The 19,372-nt window shown below is 35.6% G+C and overlaps 1 protein-coding gene across 8 annotated transcripts in view; it reads left to right on the forward strand.

The window, feature by feature from the left end:
- Positions 1-19,372, forward strand: part of PHF3 (PHD finger protein 3) — an 86,688-nt gene that overhangs the window by 28,619 nt on the left and 38,697 nt on the right. For 7 of the 8 annotated variants that reach the window (XM_032796366.2, XM_032796399.2, XM_075063742.1 and 4 more), the window contains 4 exons: positions 11,707-12,034; positions 14,558-14,741; positions 18,740-18,893; positions 18,986-19,142. In XM_032796366.2, coding sequence (XP_032652257.1) covers positions 11,707-12,034; positions 14,558-14,741; positions 18,740-18,893; positions 18,986-19,142 — 823 coding nt within the window. Of the gene's footprint in view, positions 1-10,676; positions 11,600-11,706; positions 12,035-14,557; positions 14,742-18,739; positions 18,894-18,985; positions 19,143-19,372 lie in introns of those variants that run through there. The other variant, XM_032796406.2, reaches the window with a different exon arrangement.

Below are 19,372 nucleotides of genomic sequence, written 5' to 3' on the forward strand. Positions count from 1 at the left end.
ACATTTTTACTGAATATTGTTAAAAATATAACACACAAGTACTAAAACAGAGAAGGCTCCAAAAAATTGTTTACTTTGCATTTAATGACATTTGTTTATTCAGTTTCTCCATTTTCCCTGTATAAGCAGCTAGTTTAGCCAGTTTTCCCTCTTTTATGTGTGACTCATCGCATAGGAAAAGGGAGAAATGGAAAAAACACTTCAAGTTGGGAACTTAACTAATTTTTTTAAACTGACTAGATTTTAAATTCATGGTGTTGCTTTTTACAGTTCTCTCTAAACATTGTTAGATATTGCTTGTCAATTCTATGTTGTAGATGGTATGAAAAACAAGAAATGGAACTGAAGTGGAGTCCCAAATTAGGAAAATGTGTGCCAAGAGCTTTCTACTTTAGGACTAGCAAGTTTAGTTTCATGTTAATGAAATACAACTTGAATTAAGGTTGGAAATTTTTTCATTTTAACATACTATGCAGACTGAAATTGCCCCCCCCTCCATACCAGAAGTGCAAAAGTAAGGCTGCAAAAATTAATCAGTTAAGTCAAAAAATACCAAATGTTGAGGTTTCTCCTTCAGTATTAATTTGGGATTCTCTTGCAAGTACAAGGAGCACATTTTGAGGTATTATAATAAGGGCTCTCACAATCATATGCTAAGCTGGATATGTCTGCTAAAATACAGTAGATTCTCAGAGTTACGGATATCTCAGGAATGGAGAATGTTTGGAACTCTGAAATTAATGCATATGACGAAGTGGGTATTCACCCACGAAAGCTCATGCTCCAAAATGTCTGTTAGTCTATAAGGTGCCACAGGACTCTTTGCTGCTTTTACAGATCCAGACTAACACGGCTACCCCTCTGATATCTGAAATGTTCGTAACTTTGAACAAAACGTTATGATTCTTTCAAAAGTTTATCACTGAACATTGGCTTAATACAGCTTTGAAACTTTACTGTGCAGAAGAAAAATGCTGCTTTTAACCAACTTTAAAGAAACAAGCACAGAAACAGTTTCCTTACCTTGTCAAATCTTTTTTAAACTTTCCCTTTATTTTTTAGTAGTTTTAATTTAACACAGTACTGTACTGTATTGGTTTTTTTTTTCTCTGCTGCTGCCTGATTGCATACTCCTGATTCCAAATTACGTGTGTGGTTGACTGGTCAGTTTGTAACTCGGTTGTTCTTAACTCTGAGGTTCTACTGTAATAGTAATAAACTAGTTAACATTGTTCATCTTCAGGGTCAGTACCATATTGAGATTATTGGACAGTTCACCTTTTAGGACAGAATGCTATCATTCTGCTACCAAGTGCAAAGGTAAAATACATGTACTTTGCACAGGGGACTTAAAGGAGGTTGATTGGAGTGTAGAACAGGAGTCCTTTCCCTCAGTGTGGATAGGCTTTATAGATATGAAAACTGTAGCAGGATCAGTAACAGAAATTGGAGCCCATGCGTATCTTCTGCTGGGGATTGTGCCTGTTGATTTTATTTTTTTATTTTTTTTTTTTAATAACACCTCTGCATAGTTTCTATACATGGTGTCTCTTCCTCTTACCTCACCACCCTCAGTGGAACCAAGGTAGTAGCAGCATGCTTTGGATCTACTTTTATCTATGAAGTGTGGAGTGGGGCAGCTTTTGGCATTAGTACTATAGTTTCATTTTGTCTGCTGACAGTATTTTATTGATTCTATTCAAAGTGATATCTCTGCAGTGTAACAACTAGATTTTTTTTAATAAATAAAAGATGAAGTTCTTCAGGAACTGAAGTGCTGGTTATGGTGTACTGCCATGTAGTTGCCCATTTCCACCACATATTTCCTATTTGTTTTCTTAGCTCAATGTAAACTGTGAGGTTTAATTTTTTTGAATACATATCATAATATGTATATGGGGTATACCATGTGTCTGAGTTAGTTTTAATGAGAAACCATGACTTTTTGGATTTCCTAACTTGTTTGATTTTGCAACTTTAATCCTATATTAGTGCTAAGGTGTCGTCGTTCCCTCCCCTCCCCCCTGCCAATCAGCAACATATCTTTATGTATGATTGCAGCATTTGTGTGAGGAATTCTTCCTTCCACTTTCTGTAAATGCTGTTGAAATGATCTAGTTTTTGGATTTTGATCAAGATGAATATACTTTCATGGCACTAACAGAATAGGAAGAATAATAAAGGGACAGTAGTTCCAAGTTTACTTTTTTTCTGAAGTAGCTTGTGTGTCTTGCAACTTATATAAGAAACAAAAAGTTTTGTTTTTCTTCTTTATGTAGAGCCAGATAAATCCTGGAATCTGCACACAGAAGGAATCCTATATTCATCCCTTTGCTTGTAGAAAACATAAAACCCTACACAGCATTCTCTCCCCCCTCCATTATATTGTTTCCAGTGTCCCTGGCTTTTACATCAGTGCCTGAGATCTACAGGCTTTGGAGTTTGAACTCCCTGCCTTTTTTACAGGCTGGCAAATCCTGATCCTATATTACAAATCGGTGGGAAGCTTCACAAGGGAAACATTGCAAACTTTCCTCTCTTCTGGCCTCCTTGATTTTTTTCCTTAATGGATCAGGGCTCACCAAATGCCTAGTTAATAAATTAAATTACTTACTGTATGTTGCTTTTACATAAGGAAAACCTTAATTGGAAGAACTGTTATCATCATTGTAATGAAATTGCAACATCAGTGCTAGATTTTAAAAATAATGTGTCTTTCAATTATTTTAATTTTTTTTCAAATGACTTTCACTTCCTTTGGTTTGAATGTTATATATTATATTTATTTACTTTTTTAAATGTCTATTGATGCACTTGGTATCTGATCTTGTAGTTTATGTTTGGACAGATTGCTGTTCCAATGCAGAACCAAATGGAAGTAATTGGGCTTATGTGCAGCAGTCTACCTGTGTATAACAAATTGCAGAATCAAGGCTTTAGCTGGATTTTAAAATAAAATAAGTACAAATCTTAAAGTTACACAGGAAGGCAATTTGAAAATGCAGACGTTAAGGTTTAGTAAACGTCCGATGAAATGGGTTTTATCCCACGAAAGCTTATGCTCAAATAAATTTGTTAGTCTCTAAGGTGCCACAAGTACTCTTGTTCTTTCTGCTGATACAGACTAACATGATTACCACTCTGACACCTGTAACCTTATCTCTAACTTCTTGTGTGTAAATAGTCTATATAAGTGGTCTCATAATATTCCGCTAATAGATTTTTTTAGAAAACAATAAGGAAGACTAGTTTTCTGTCTAGTTTACTTGTGAAGTTGGAAAAATATTTAGGCTTAAATTTTTCCTTGAGAAATTGCACAGTTTTCACTTAAAACAATTACATCCATTACTGTGCGGAAATAATATTTAAATTGTATTGATACTTTGAGGTTAGGGGATATGAAGCATATAATGCATGCATACATACATAGTAAAGAAAGAGAACGGGTGGCCAAACTGCAGGTTGTGAGCTTCATGCTGCTCTTTTACAGTTAAAGTGTGGCTTGCAGAGCCCGTCTCATTCCCCCCCACCCTCCCCATTCTCTGCCTGCCAGACTTGAGACGAGGGGTGGCTGGGGGGAAGCTCAGGGCTTCTGCCCCACATCAGGGTGTTGGAGATAGGGGTTTCTGTGAGAGACAACTGGTGACTGCTGAGAGTAGAGAGGGGGCACAATTTAAAGGATCAGCCCCCTTTCTCATCCCCAATATCTTGAGTTATGCCTTACTCTGTGTTCTCTCCCTGCAGCTCCCAGGCATTAGCTCCCTGTGAAGAGGCAGCAGCAAACAGCTGGGTGCTGCAGGGAAGGGCTGCTTCTTTAGCTCCATGGGGAGAGGCAGCAGCTCTCCCTGCAGCTCCCAGCTGTTGGCTGCTGCCTCTCCCCCTGGCCACAGCTTCAAGCTTGCTGAGCATGGCAGCATCATGTGACCAAGTGGGGCCAGCAACCCCTTGCAAAAATTGGGTAGGGGGGAACATGGGACCCCATGTGCCTCCCCCCACATGTTGCCTCTGGTAGCGGGTGTGTGTGTGTCTCTCTCTCTAAGGGCTTCTGCCCCACTGGACATACTTGCTGGGCTCAGGGCTGAAGTCCCGAGCTACATTAGGTGCACTACTTCTTTTGAACTTCTGAAGATTGTCATATGCAGCTTGGAGGGTTGGTATGTTTGGCCATCCCTGAAATAGAATATTTATACACGTAATGCAGCACCATAAGGGTTTTTCTTTGAGCGATCATTATGGCAGTGGATCAGAAATAAGTTCTAGGTCCCTGTAGGGAGTGAAAGAGATGAAGACCCTGCAAACATTTTTTAAAGTTAAGCATAGATATAAGTTTTCAGAATTGGTGCCTAAATAGTTAAATGAATGAGTGTGATGACCAGAACTTAAAACAAGCATGACACACAAGATATGATTTATATTTGTTAATTGAGCACAAGTATACAAATATTACTCATGTATATCTATTACTGGAAAATCTGTTTAATATGATAGTATAATTTAAAAACAGTATTGTAATGCATAATCACCAGTTGGCAGAGTTCTATACGGTACACACTGAATATTCTGACACTATAGTTTTTTGTATGGGCACATACATTATTTGTGCTAGTTTAGATCAGTAGGAAATAAATTTAAAGAGACGCTATTAAAGTTGGTATTGGTAGGTCTACAAAATAAAGGAACATCAATTTGAAAATCAAATTTGTCTGAAATAATTTTTTTTGCTTTTTTAGTTACATGTAACACCTAAGGCCCTGATCTTGCCATTGTAGTTCTGCTTGCAGGATTGGTGTCTAAAATTACTGAAAAATTAGAGAATATATTTTTGTTTTCAGTTTCATTACTTTTTGCATTTGACTTCACTTTATTTGGTTAGGTTCATCGTTTTGTTGATGGTCCTGTCTCTCTCACTATGCTTTTTTGTTTTTTGCTCGACCCTGCCCTTTCTTCCTTGCTGAAAAGCTCCTTGTAATATTAGACATTCAGAAGGAAGATTTTCTTTTGATTTTTCTTCCTTTAAAAAAAAAAAAAAAAAAAAAAAGTCAGACTACTTAAAGGTTGTTCTGTTGAAACTTGGTATAAAAAAATAATAAATTGACATTGCTCTTTTGCCTTGCTATGAGTGCCATCCAGAAGATCGGATGACACATTTTTAAAAGCCAAGTTGTTCCTGCTGCTACAAAATAAAAAATTCCATACCTAGACTTGCAATAAACAAACCAATGCAGGCACATAGATGCTTTCATGACAAGAGAACATGTACTAAATTTATTTACTGGGGGGTCTCCTCAAAAGTGAACTATCTTTTCAGTTAGTCTGAATCAGAGCCCACTGAAGTCAGTAGTCTTTCCATTGGCTATAGTTCCTTGTTAGAGTGGAACATGCAGACTCCTCTAAAGCTCCTGTGAAGATCTCTGAATGTGTGTGTGTATCAAGGGGATGGTTGACTAAGAGTGCAGTCATTCACCATTAGTTAATTCTTCACCTAGCTAGATCTCTATTAATTCAGGAAAAGATAATATAAAAATTGCTTTCCATCCTGTGTCTCCTGCCAAGCTGTGCAATGTGATACAAATATAACACCACTGAGCCACTGGTAGACAAATTGTTTCATAAAATAAATTTCCAGAAGGTGAATGAATCTGTATATGAGACTATTTTTAAAATAAGACTGCTAAAATATTTCTTGCATTATGTACACATGGAAAATAATGATGGTTATTAAAGTTTGGAGTGCTTTTTAAATATTTTTAAATTAACTAATTACACTTTACTGCTGTTTTATTTTCCTTTTTTTCTTTCCAAGTAAGCCCCCAATTCTGCAAACATGCATGTGCTTAATTTTACACACTTGAGTAGTACCTTGACTTGTGTAAATTTTTGAGATTGGGGCCTTGTTCCCATTAATAGAGTGCTGAATGAAACACTGTTGCAGGACAGCAGTAGTGATTTGTTGTCCGTGATCTCTTGTTGCTATATACTGCAAATATAAAATGCTAAGTAGATGACTTCCAGTAATAATAATGTACTTATTACATTTATTAACTGTATCAAATGATGCTGAACACTGACCATTATTGATCTTCATTTTGACTGATTTATAGAACCCTTTCTGTTATGTGTGTGTGTGTGTGTGTGGTTTTATTAATGAGTACAGTTTCTAAAGCAAATGATTTATGAATAAACTGACTTCTGGCTGATGTATTTTTAAACTCTTATTCCTCAATAATTGTCAGCCATTCAGCAATCTGCTTTGGCTTGAACACATTCCATTTGTTATAACTAATGTTAGAAAAATTACAGTCTGGACAGTTTTATCTTTGAAATGAATCGTTAAGCATGGGCTTTCCTTCCTCTAAATGAATGTGTATGCCAAGAGATTTGAAAAGATGTGCTAATCCTGAAGGAGATAATGGAAGGTTTTCATTATTCTCGATCTTTTCTTAGTATAATCCAATTCCTTTCTAATATTAGATACTTTAAGTGACTGTATCTCTTCATTTTGGTATATGCAGACAGGCAGGCATCCTTCTCTAAGGGGAATAAGATATAACTTTTTTTCCACTCAAAAGTTCTATTGAATTAAAGGCGGTGTCTTCCGGGGACATTAATATTTCTGTATACCATCAGCTGTTTTGTGGTAATTCTTATATATTACTGAACTTTTAAATTAAAATACAAGCAGGTCTGACCAATTGGGATGGGATGATTTAGTTGGTGTTGGTCCTGCTCTGAGCAGGGGGTTGGACTAGATGAGCTGAGGTCTCTTCCAACCCTTATCTTCTGATTGTTCTATGATTTACTCAATATGTTGGTGTGAATTAATATTTCAAAACATATTTCTTTCTCTTTCAGCTTTACATCTTCCAGTCCAGCCTTACAACATGGGTAAAGTCCTCACACTTCAAACTATGGAGCAGTCTACAGTCAGAATTTTTGGTGTTAATAGTCCAGGATATCAGAACATCTTCAATCACAAGTCTGTGACAGCTGTGCAAGAAGAAATCCTTGATCCTTCAAGCCAGGCCTCAACCCTCCTTGACTCCTTTATTAATCTTTGTGCATTATCTAGCTTCTGCATTATCCAACCATAACTCCTATTACCTAAACTAATTTTGTTGGTGCAGAAAAACACCCATAATGTGGATAAAGATTAGAAAAAGATGGAAAATCAAATTATTCCCATTCTAGTGCTCAAATAGGAATCTTTATTCTCTTTTTCTCAACCCTTGTGACTGTGGGAAATAGCTAGGTCATCTGTGTGCCAGAGTTGAAATTTCTAGTGAATTTTTTTTCTGATGTGCAAATAAATACATTGAAAAAATAATTTAAAATGAGTAGCAAATTTAAGATTTATCTACACTATGAAAATAAGGACCTGCAGTTTACCAGTGGTGCAGATTCACTGGTAGAAAGAGTAAAAGTTATAGTGTAGGTAGAACGCAAATATATTTATTACAATTCCATTTCCTCTGAGTAAGATTAGACAAAACAGTTGTAAATGTAAATTCCTGAGTTACAGCCTCCATAATTGCTACTAAGAGTGGAGAGTTACGAGGTACTAGATTTCCTGTTTTGGGCACAAACTTATAGCCTTAATTAGTTTATAGGATGCTTTTTTGTGCAATCTTAAATGCAATAAAAGTTGGGTCATCTCCTCAAGTTCCCAAAAAAACTAATTAAGGATACCTCTGTCACCAGACAGTTGTTTCTTTTGATAGTTCACTTCACTCCAGACAGTTCAGAGTGAGGTCATAACAGAAGTATACAACATTCATCCTGACTTGAGAATGCTATAGGCTCTGTCTGAAGAGAGAGAGTCTTATTTTGTCTGCATTGATCTTTAACCAATAGAAAATATGCCACTGACAGCATATGTTTCTCCAATAAACCACAAATATCTGGGGCTTTGAGTCAGTTTCTCCTTTGAAAACTACCTAGGCCCTTAGATGTATTTCATGGTTTGAAATTATCCTAATTAGATATAAAAACAACGCGGAGTCCAGTGGCACCTTAAAGACCAACAGATTTATTTGGGCATAAGCTTTCGTGGTTAAAAAAACCCCACTTCTTCAGGTGCACCGTGCATCTGAAGAAGTTGATTTTTTACCCACGAAAGCTTAAGCCCAAATAAATCTGTTAGTCTTTAAGGTGCCACCAGACTCCTTGTTTTTGTGGATACAGACTGACATGGCTACCCCTCTGATAACAGTTTAGATATAGTTAGAGAAATTAAAGATTCACTTGAAACGTGAAACTTGCCTTATTTTCAGTATTGTTAAAGAATGTTCTAGATTTTTCTAGTGTAGGTTTCAGACAGGCCAAATCAAAGTTACAGCCCTGGTTTTACAGAATAAGCTCTTTCAGGTTAACAAAGCTGCCAGTATTCAAGGCTCTGAAAAATAAGACATCATACTGAATGACGTAGTTCTTAGACCTGTCCACCACTCTACTTAGCCTGTTAGAACCTCAGAGGACCAGGTCCTGAGAGCCTTAACTCCAGAGTCGAGGGTGCTTGATAGTTTTTTATGTTTGGGACCTTGGTATTCCTCCTGGGAAAGGAACAGTGCTGACCACATATCAGTTCAAATACTATTCAAATATCAGTCTGTGGAAATCCTTTCTCCGTGCTTGACCATCTTAATCTGTTTTCTTCATGTAAAAAGTAATTAAAATGTTTGATTATTTTCTTAGTATCTCAAAAAACTTAATGGCCATTAGTTGCAGAAAAATTATCAGATATAAAGCCTGTAGTTTCCTTGTTCCTTTAAAAAATCTGAAGTCTGGTCTTGCATTTAACATGCCTGCATTTCCGTATCAAATTAAAAGAGCGTTAAACAGTGTCTAAATTTAATTCCACTTCAAGGGCCAGTCACTGCTGCTGGACATTACATTCCTTGTTTCCTTCAAATTTTAACTGAAATGAATTAATAGTGCCTTGGTACACCAAAAATGGATATAAACATCTTTATTTAAACATGAGGAAAATTAAAAATTTGGATGTTTGCTTTAAAAAGTCTTTTTTTCAACTACAGTGGAAACTTTACATTGTTTTCTTATATATTACAGGGGGAGTTTTTGTATCCATTTTTGGTGTCCCAGATCTTGACCAATATTTTCTTATGTGAGGCAGATGTCTGTTGTCTAAATGGAACATATTCCTGTGGATCATTGAATTGTAAAACAGAAATTCATATTATGTATACTCCCATCAGGTCTGTGCCCTAGGATAGACAGTAAAGAACAATAATTTTCAGAATTTTAACTTCCCTTCAATCTCTTGTCTGAGTATGCTCATGAATATTTTGGTTGTGGTTGGGATGAGGCTCTGAAAAGTGGTTACCTCCAAATCTAACCAACTTTCTCCTGAATTCTTCATTTTGCCAGAACGTAGATCTGAAAATACTCATATCATACTCATAGTAAGCTTTCAGAAACTGGTAGCTTTGTGATTGGAACCAAACACATCTATGAGTGCTACTTGCCAGCATGTTTTAGGCAAAATAAGTGCTCATGAACTAAGTATACACAAACAATAGTGAAAAGATTGCTTCACAAACCAGATAACTGGATTGTTTGCAACAGGAAAACAGTCATGTCAAATAAAGTTGGAATCTCAGAGAAATTAGATAGTTGGAAGTGATTTTTTTTCCCTAAAACTTCTGGACCGAATTCTCCTCTTAAACCAATTTCACGCCTGTATAACTCCATTGACTTTTCTTCTGATTTATACTGATATAAGAGTGATCAGAACCAAGACAACCCTATTGACTAACTTCCTACTCTAGGGTCTCAATTTTCTAGTATTAGACAAGCTTTCAGGTGTTTTGGTCTTTTGAGGTTCCTGTAGTTTCTTAGACCAACTGCCAGTGTCTCAGAGCCATCTGGAATGTTTACCTTCAGTTTCCTAGTGAATGAGAACCAAAGAATTTCTGAACCTCTCAGCATAATTTGTCATAGAAATCATGTTCTTGCAAAGTAGGTGAGTCATCAAATTGCTTCAGCATTGCAACTGTGATTGGAAGGCAGGTATGTGAATAGGAATCTGGTTGAGGGGGCCACTTAGGGATCTGGGGCAAAATGAGTACTTGATCCTGCTAGTGAAGACAGGGTGCTAGACTTGATGACCTTTCAGGGTCCCTTCCAGTTCTATGAGATAGGTATATCTCCATATTTCTTTCTTCTTTCTTTCTGGTTCCTTGGGATCTTTTGACAAAAGGGAGTTGGTAGAACTCTTGGGTCTTTCTGGTTAGAGCAGATTAGGGTTTGCAAATCATTATATTTATCTTGCTTCTAAAGCACTTGCTTTAAAACCATTGGAGCTGATAGTCAGCTTTGCACTGTATTACTTTAAAATTAATGTTGTCTTCTATTTAATTAGTACAGATTCCCAGATCAAGGTGCTCAGCTTTAAAGAACCTATCTGCACTTATAAGGGTATTCTTGTGACCAGTATAGATTTAATTCATTGAAAATTTAACTCCATTTTTGTTTTCTAGACTCTTAAAAACAAAATAGAAAAAAGCTCAGAAGGGAAAGATGGCTTCAGACATGAGAACTCTGAAATTTCACATCAGTTGAATAATGGTCCTTAGAGTTAACCTGTCTCAATGTTAAGGCAAGGGGTTATTTAAAAAAAATAAAAATAAAACCAAAAGAGAACCACTAACAGGAATAGTATTTCAAGACACGTACGTTCATGTATTAAGTCTCTGTAGCTTAGGGAAAGATTGTTTTCTACATTCTTCAAAAGTAATTTGACTAGAGTATTGCACCAGATGGGCAGAGAACGGAGGACTTCACAATATACCAAAATACTTGCAAAATCATAACCTTATTAGATACCCATGGTCTTTGTAGGCATTAGAAAGTTGATGTTAACTGTAACAAGTTATCTCTGCACACAAAATACAAAAGCAGATCTATGAGAAGATCAAATGAGATGATGTACATTTTTAGCAGTCTACATTTCAGGGGTTGAAAAATTTTCTCAAGTGTCCACTGACTTGAGTGAATAAATGTACAAAGTTTTGCAATGTAGTGGAAAAACATAGCATGTCCGTGAAAATGATGGGCAAACGAGCCATGGTTTGAAGATGATGAGCCTGTGCCCTGTAAAACCACAGAAGAATAAAGCAAAATGTAACAATTTGCTGACATCAGTCATACATAGTTTATTCTATCAGATTTTTAATGGCTTGAGGTTTAAGTAGTGGATTTAGCTGAGTTCATTGTCAGAATTTTTGAACATTTTCTTTCTACTTTGGCAGCTTATGTTAGTTCAGTATTTGAGATGTTGCCTATTGCCAGGATGGATTCCTTGATGCCAGTGCAGAGTTAACTTTTTCTCTTCTGAGCATATTATCTTTTTAAGTCTTGTGTTCATCAATCTTGAGAGCCTTCTTTTACTTTCTTATGACTTTTTCTCTAAACTGTATTCCTAAGGAGGATTTCTTTGTCTATGTGGAGTTATGGGTGGGAATTCATGTTGAGGTTGTGATCTCCTGGACTATTATGTCACGCTTTCTCAGTTTCGAAGCTCTAACCATGTCATAAGGCTGGAGTAATGGATGTAAAGCTTAAAAAGAAAATAATTTATCAGGTAAGAACAAATTGCTCTGTTTTGATAAATTATTTAACAAGTAGGCTATAGTTAATACGAAATTCTACCTCTGTGCATTGATTGATACTGTTTTGTTTTATTTTCAGGTTTATGGTAGGCTGTGGTAGGTGTGATGATTGGTTTCATGGTGACTGTGTTGGACTGAGTCTTTCTCAAGCACAACGAATGGGAGAAGAAGATAAAGAATATGTGTGTGTGAAATGTTGTGCTGAAGAAGATAAAAAAACAGAATCTTGTGATCAAAATATACTGGACACTCAACTGAAACTTGAAGCATATAGAGAAGATAGAACAATGGAATGTGAAAAACCTGGGATATCAAAACAAACTCCCACTGGTAATCCCAGTGTAACAAATGAGAAGGCTAAGCAGACAGATGATACAATCAAGCACAAAGTCAAAATTTTTAGACGGGTAAGGCTTATTTAAGATGGTTAAAGTTCCTTTAAAAATATTCTTTACTATTTGAAATACTATAGTACTCATTCCTTTCAATTAAAATAATTCCCTCCAGGTTTATAACTCTTCATACAACTTCAGTTTAGGCTAAAACTTGTCATCTAATGTTTTGCTGTAGGCATACTGTTCCAAGTAGTTCCTTTAAATTGGTTTGGCTATTTTGAAGTGAGTACTATTGCTAAACTGCCGTTACCTTGTTTTTTGTGTGTGTGTGCACGCGCACACACATTGAAAAATATGATCTTGCAAGCCCTCCCCCATCTTAACCATTATCCTGTAATAACCATTATCTTGCATGGCAGCTTCTGGAGAGGAGGAAGAGCCAGCTTGCTTCCCTGAAGCAAGCTGGCTACTTAACAGAGGTGAAGGGGCAGTATAGTTCTGCAAGAAGGAAAATTCCCGGAGATGTTCTCGCTCCCAAAGAGGTTCACAGCTCTTCCAGTGAATACATGTCCAAAGTTTGGTGGTGAAGGGTGATATTTCTAAAAACTTTTTCAGTTTATAATAATAAAGATCTTATTTAAATTTCCCTTCTGTTCAATTGCCAACTCTATCTATCTCAGTACATTTATGTACCTGTGCACCAGGGCTTTAAACACTTGATCAGAATACTTCATGATCTTTCCTTACTACTTTTTATTTTTTGTGTCTTGTAAACCAACTTCCCAGTTAACTTTTTTCTGGAGATAATTAGTTTAGTCACCTCTCTCAATGCAGTCATTCTTTTATAGCTATCTAGAGCTCATGGATTTCACTGCCCTTTGATATAATACTCAATTAAAACTGATGGGGCTTTTTTTTTTTTTTTTACCCAAAGATACTATTACCTTCTCATTCTGTGTCCTGTTTGTTAAATTAGGTCAGATTCCTTATTAGGAATTTGCCTAATACCAGGTGACATTGTTTAACTGATCATCCCAGAGCTAGTCCCATACTACTTAGGAGGATCAGTGTTGGGTTTGTATGTCATGTTGTATTACTTTGGAGAATTGGGTTAGTGGTTCAGCAAGTATGTAGCCCAGTTTGCTATATTATACAATGCACACATCTTTTAAATGTCAGTGTGACCGAGACATCAAATGAAAGCAATACTTTAGTTTTGTTTGTTTGAGCAATTTAAGTTTTTTTCAGCATTGTGGTTTAAATCATGAATTTAATAGCAGAAGGGAAAAAAGATTTAAACAACTAATTGTAATCTCCTCCCCTCATTTCCAATTGTTTATTTTCTGGATCTCATTTTGACCAATCAGTACCTAATGTTTAAAGCAATTAAATGGCTTAGTTTAATTAGAGTTATTCAGACTCTTTATTTTTAGTATATGATTAAAATTATGAATGCGATAGTTAACATTTAGTTAAAAAAAACCCAACCCTAATTTATATTCATTGTAATCTGTATATAAATTATATTTATTAGAATTCAGCTGAAGATCACCAAAACCAGCATGTAAGATTAACTAAGTGGAAATAAAACTACCTCAACTTTTAAGGCATGTTTCATGAATCCTTCTGTGATGCCCATTCTGAAAATGGACATTGTACATTCCACAGATTACACTGATTTGGTTTGATAAGGGGAGTGAGGTGATATCTTTTATATTTCCTCACCCATCTTGTGTCTCATATTTTGGAACCAAAATGACTGCAACAGTACAAATAGCAACTGATTTGGTTTGGTCAGTTTTAAAGATTAGAATTCTTAGTTCTTTAACCAGAAAATTACAAATTCAAGTTTTTAACTAGTCTGAATTAAAATGTTTTTAAAATGCTTTTTCCAAGTATATTTTATTTTTATTCACCTTTTCTTTTTATAATGTAGCTATTGAGAAAGTTTTGTATGTTCTTTATATGCCTATCTTCATCTTATCGTTTACAGTTCGCTTGGTGGATTTAAAAAACAATAAGGTTTATTCAACAAAATAATAATAATAATAATAATAAAAAAAAAAGCTCTTTGAGCCCTTCTCTGGGATCTTAAATGGTAATTAGGCCTTTTAACATTCCCCTGCACTCATACTAACTGAATTGAAGTCAGTGGGAGTCTTTAAATTGAGATTACTTATGTTTTTCCTTTTGAGTAATATTTATTTCCTTTCTAACTAGATCTTGTTTGCTGTGCACATTTGCCAGGTTTATTTCACATAAGTTACTTTGCTGACAGGTGTAATCTATTTTCACATATGATATACTTCAAAAAATTTTAAACAGTTAACTGAGAAAATACAGCTGCTTTCAACAAGGAACTTACTGCATGTTCTCTGGGATGCTACCTTGGTAATAGAACGGTTAAACACTGCTTCGTGGTAAATTGTGACATCTGTTTCAGTAGCTTTTTAAGGAGCATGTCTTTATCATCCCAGTTTGAGATTTTTATTATACAACATTCTTATTTTTTAAATATACTTTGGGGAAGATTTGTAGCAGTTTGTTCATCTTCACATTTGTTACCATACTAATATGTTAAAGTATTTGTTTCAGGAATCAGGTGATGTGAGGAATTTGTCTGAATGCAGAGAGTCTGATAATAAAAAAGGGCAAATTCCTATTCGGAAGATAGGACAAACAGTTATACTTCCTCGTCGATGCTCTGAAGAGAAAAGTGAAAAAATAAATAAAGATTCTCTTAGCGTTTCTTGCTCAAGTGAAAAGACCGCAAAATCAGGTAATAAGACTCCAAACAACAACTATAGTCAGCAAGACATGAAAGGTTCTTTGTATAGCAGCGCTGCTTACATTTTGGGGCATGGAACACTTGCTTGTGGTCTGCAGAGAGGAGGCTGCTCATGTGGTGCTGAATTTTTTGTTTTTTTGATTCTTTTAAATGTTCTTTACCAATTGAAAAAAGCATGAAAAACTTTCCTAATGTTACTTTTCCATTTAAGCAGCTTTTATAATTGCTGCACAAGTATTATATGATTGTGAATGGAAGGACAGATGGTCTATGCTATCAAGAATGGGAGAGGAAATGCTCACAGTCTATGAAGTTTGGTCTACACTGAAAAACATTAAGAATCACTGCTCTAGAAAAATATGAAATACTATCTGTATGAGTTTACATGTTATGGTTGTTGTAAGGTATAATATTTACTTTGAAATTCTTTATTCTTCTGCATCGAAAAGACCTGAGTCCCCCCAGATTTCATTGGAAAAGGGAGGAGAGGAAGGGTGTTCTTACCCAAACTCCCCATAAAATTTTGTTTCTAAATTATATGTAAAGTTGTAAGAGGCATATTTTCCAACTCCAGTTAAGGTACAGACTAATATGTCAGAAATCTTACACGCAGAATAATCTTACGAGATATTTATTTTGTGAAATTTACAAAATTTGGGGCAGAAATCTTCTGAGCGCATCTCATGAAATTTTGGTGCCATATACCTACAACTGACTGGTTAATCCTTGAACACAAACTCTCAACCTAGCCTACATATAATGTTGAGCTAATTACAAAATTGTTTCTTGGACCCTCTCTAACACTGACATTCTAGTAATTATGTTTTTGGTTGAAAAAATATATTTGAAACCTTACAAATAAATGCATATTTTAAATGAAAACTTGTGTATTAAATAGTACCAGTAAAATTTAAAAATTCTTCCTTCCTAATCCCTGAGAAATCCTTATAATTCTTGGTTTGCTAAAAATGTCAGCTTGCAGGATTCTTGGACATCCTTGACACCATGAATTGCAGGGATAAGAATGAGACTTCTGGTAGGTGTTATATCACTGATACATTCTGGAATACTTCCAGTGAATCAGGAAGTAGCAAGACTATTTTAAAGTAAAGAAAGGAAAAGAATATTAAAAGGTTGTTACATTATATTTCTATGCTGTATTCCTCTAACATTGGAATTATTGGTGAGGTCTTTTAGCACATAAATGGTTAAACATAGACTTTTTTAGGTTGGCAGTTAGGCCCAGATTTTTAAAAGATAGTTTGGTGTTGCTGTGCTTAGCATTGCAATGCCTATGCCTCATTTTCAGGAGGGATTTAGGCACTTAGAAGCTTAAATCCCATTGTCAGTGATTTAGGCACTTAAGAGCCCTTTTGAAAAATGAGACTTAGGCTCCTAAATCAGTTGATTTTGCAGTGCTGAGCACAACAATGCCTAAATACTTTTATTAAACGAATCTTTAATCTTTAACTGGCTATTAATTCAGGTTTTATTTTTTCTTCTAGATTATAGGAGCTCATAGCATTGTTTGTTCTTAAGATTGCTTGACACTTTCCATTATTGGACCTGGTTTTCAGTTCCATATTTCTCCTAAACTTCATGCAGAAATTTTCCATGGTGCTTGCCTCAGTTTGAATTATTTTTAAGTTTCAGCAAAAATAGTTCAGTCATATTCAAGGCTTTGGAGCTGTGCTCCAGCTCCGTTCCAGCTCCAGGCAAAAACCTGCAGCTCCACTGCTCTGGAGCTTCTCCATACTCCAGCTCCACTCCAAAGCCCTGGTCATATTTCGATAAAGGAGATTAGAGGTTAAAAAAAAGTGTGTGTGTGTGTGTGTGTTAAATCTTTTGACTGTGTTGCTGAGGGTATGGCTACACTTGAAATTTCAGCGCTTTGAAGTGTGAGTGTGGTCGGAACGCCAGCGCTGGGAGAGAGCTCTCCCAGCGCTGCACGTAAACCATATCCTCTACGGGTGTAGCTTGCAGCGCTGGGAGCTGTGCTCCCAGCTCTGCGACACTGATTACACTGAGGCTTTACAGCGCTGTATCTTGCAGCGCTCAGGGGGGTGTTTTTTCACACCCCGAGTGCGAAAGTTGCAGTGCTGTAAAGTGCCAGTGTAGCCATACCCTGAGAAGCTTTAGTGCCTTCATGCTTTGGAGCAGGAATTTGAAATTTGGCAGGAAAGTTGCTACTGTGTCATGGATGTGCCAGTTTTGGGGAGAAGGGGGGGAGTTTGTGATTTGCCCGGAGTCAGGCAGCAAGTTGGGGGAGCTAAGGACACAACCACGGAGTACTCCTAATGGTTAAATGGAGGGTTGTCTCCATAAATGACCTAAAAAGGACATACTAAATCTCTTATGAATGTGACTCATTAATTAATGTAAGTAAAATGTTTTGAAATCCTATGAAAGTGTCGCTAAAAAGAAAAGTATTGTAATTATTACAAAAACACATGCAACTAGTTCTTCAATTCTGAATTATTGATCCCTTATCTGAAAAATAAAACCGAAAATAAATAGTTTTATTCTTTTTCTCCTCATAAATTCTTACAGGGAAAAGAGTGCCAATTTAATTCGCTGCTGCTGTTTGAAATTTCATATGCTTAGAAACAAAAATAACCTACAAGTTGTATAATTAAAAGAATTACAACTAAAATTATTTTTTCCACCATGCTGGAGGTGGCAGTTTAATTGAAAAATGACATAATTTGTGACAGTAGGTTTAAAGACGCTTGGTATAAGAGCGTGTTTATAATCTTCCATGCTTCTGTCATACAGGTTTAACAGCTGGAAGAAATTTAGGGCTAATGGGCTTAGAAATGCCAATTTCAGTGGGAAAGTTTACTTTAGATTAAAATGAAATTTTATGCAGAGATAAATGCTTTCCACTATGTTAATTTTCAGTTTACTTCACTGAACAAATAAATGTGCATTTTTAGAGAGATTCATGAACATCTGAATTAAAAAGTCAAACTAATAAAAACTGGCCTATTTTCTTTTTGGTTGGCTACATGTAGAAGAAAAAATCCATAAACCAATGGGCTACAGAAGCCCGGAAATATTATTGGTTATCAAAAGTGACAGTAACTCAGAGCTGTTGTTCTAGACGTTTTCGAAAATTTTCTTGGGATTCTGATAATTTACGTGGTTTCTTAAAATAATTAAATTGTAAGGACATTTTTCTTCAGTACACTTTATAAAGTGTATATATATGAAAGGAGTGAACATGTTCTATATAAAAATAATACTATTCATTTTTCTAGATAGTAAAGTTGATACTTTAAAATAAATATTGTTTCTCATTATTGCATACTAGTCTTCTTTGGACATAAGGCAAAGTCTTCTGATGTGGATTCACTGCTGTAAATCAATATACGTAATAACATCAGTTCTTTTTGGAGGATCTATCAGAAATAGTGATAGGCATTTCAATAGTAACAATACAGAAATTGTGTTATTAGAACAGACCTGCAGTAGTTGAAATAACAAATACCCAAAGCACAACAGGGAACTAACTATTTTCTGCTCTTGTTTACTGATGTCATTAAGTCTTTGACAAGGTGAGATTATTTAAAAACCGTAACAAAGACCGTCTTTCTCTAGACATTTGTTGGGTGTTGGTGTTAAATAGAAGCCAACAGCTTCCCCCAGAGTTTTAAGACTGACTGAATAAAGATCTTTCCATTAATTTGCTGGTTATCCGTAATGTTCTAAGATAGATAAGATCTGAATTTCCTGTATTTTAAAAACAAGCAGAAACACCCCTTATCCCTCAGTATTTATTTTTTTTTGTAAAGAAACCTTTGAAGCTTTATCCATACAATTTAAAATATGGCCCACAAAACTATTGTCCACTCTTTTTAGGTCACCTTTATGTAGTTTTTTTGGTTGTAGTTTTAATCTGTTCGGGCCCTTGGGGAGAGGAGGGGGAACCATTCAAGCTACTGTATAATTATCTTTAAGATTTTAATTTTTAGCATATTTTAATTTAGGTGTTCACGAGAAACAAGAATTCAAGAAAAAGAAAACAGAGAAAGGGGGATCAACTGGTAATATACCTCCACCAGCTGTGCCAGCTTCTAAACCTTCTGCTGATCAGATAAGACAAAGTGTCAGACAATCTCTTAAAGAAATTCTGATGAAAAGGTATAGGTACATTACCAGATGAATTGTCTGTTTTCATATATATTTGTTTATCTTAAAAAATCTGTACTTTTTTTTTTTTATTTCCCCCCCAGACTTACAGACTCCAGTTTGAAGATTCCTGAGGAAAGAGCAGCAAAAGTTGCCACAAGGATTGAAAAAGAACTGTTTTCTTTTTTTCGGGACACAGATTCTAAATATAAGAACAAATACAGAAGTTTGATGTTCAATCTAAAGGATCCCAAAAATAATGTATGTCTTCTTCATCTAGACTTCTGTCATAAATAGATAGCTAAGGGTTAATGGTTCTTTTACCTGTAAAGGGTTAACAAAGGGAACCAAATACCTGACCAGAGGACCAATCAGGAAACTGGATTTTTCAAAGTCAGGGAGGGAATTTTTGGGGTCTGAGTCTTTTGTCTGTCTCTCAGCTATGAGAAGGTTCTTTCTATCTTCTAATCTTCTGTTTCCAAATTGTAAGT

This window comes from Chelonoidis abingdonii, chromosome 3, assembly GCF_003597395.2.
Source record: "Chelonoidis abingdonii isolate Lonesome George chromosome 3, CheloAbing_2.0, whole genome shotgun sequence".
NCBI lineage: Eukaryota > Metazoa > Chordata > Testudines > Testudinidae > Chelonoidis > Chelonoidis abingdonii.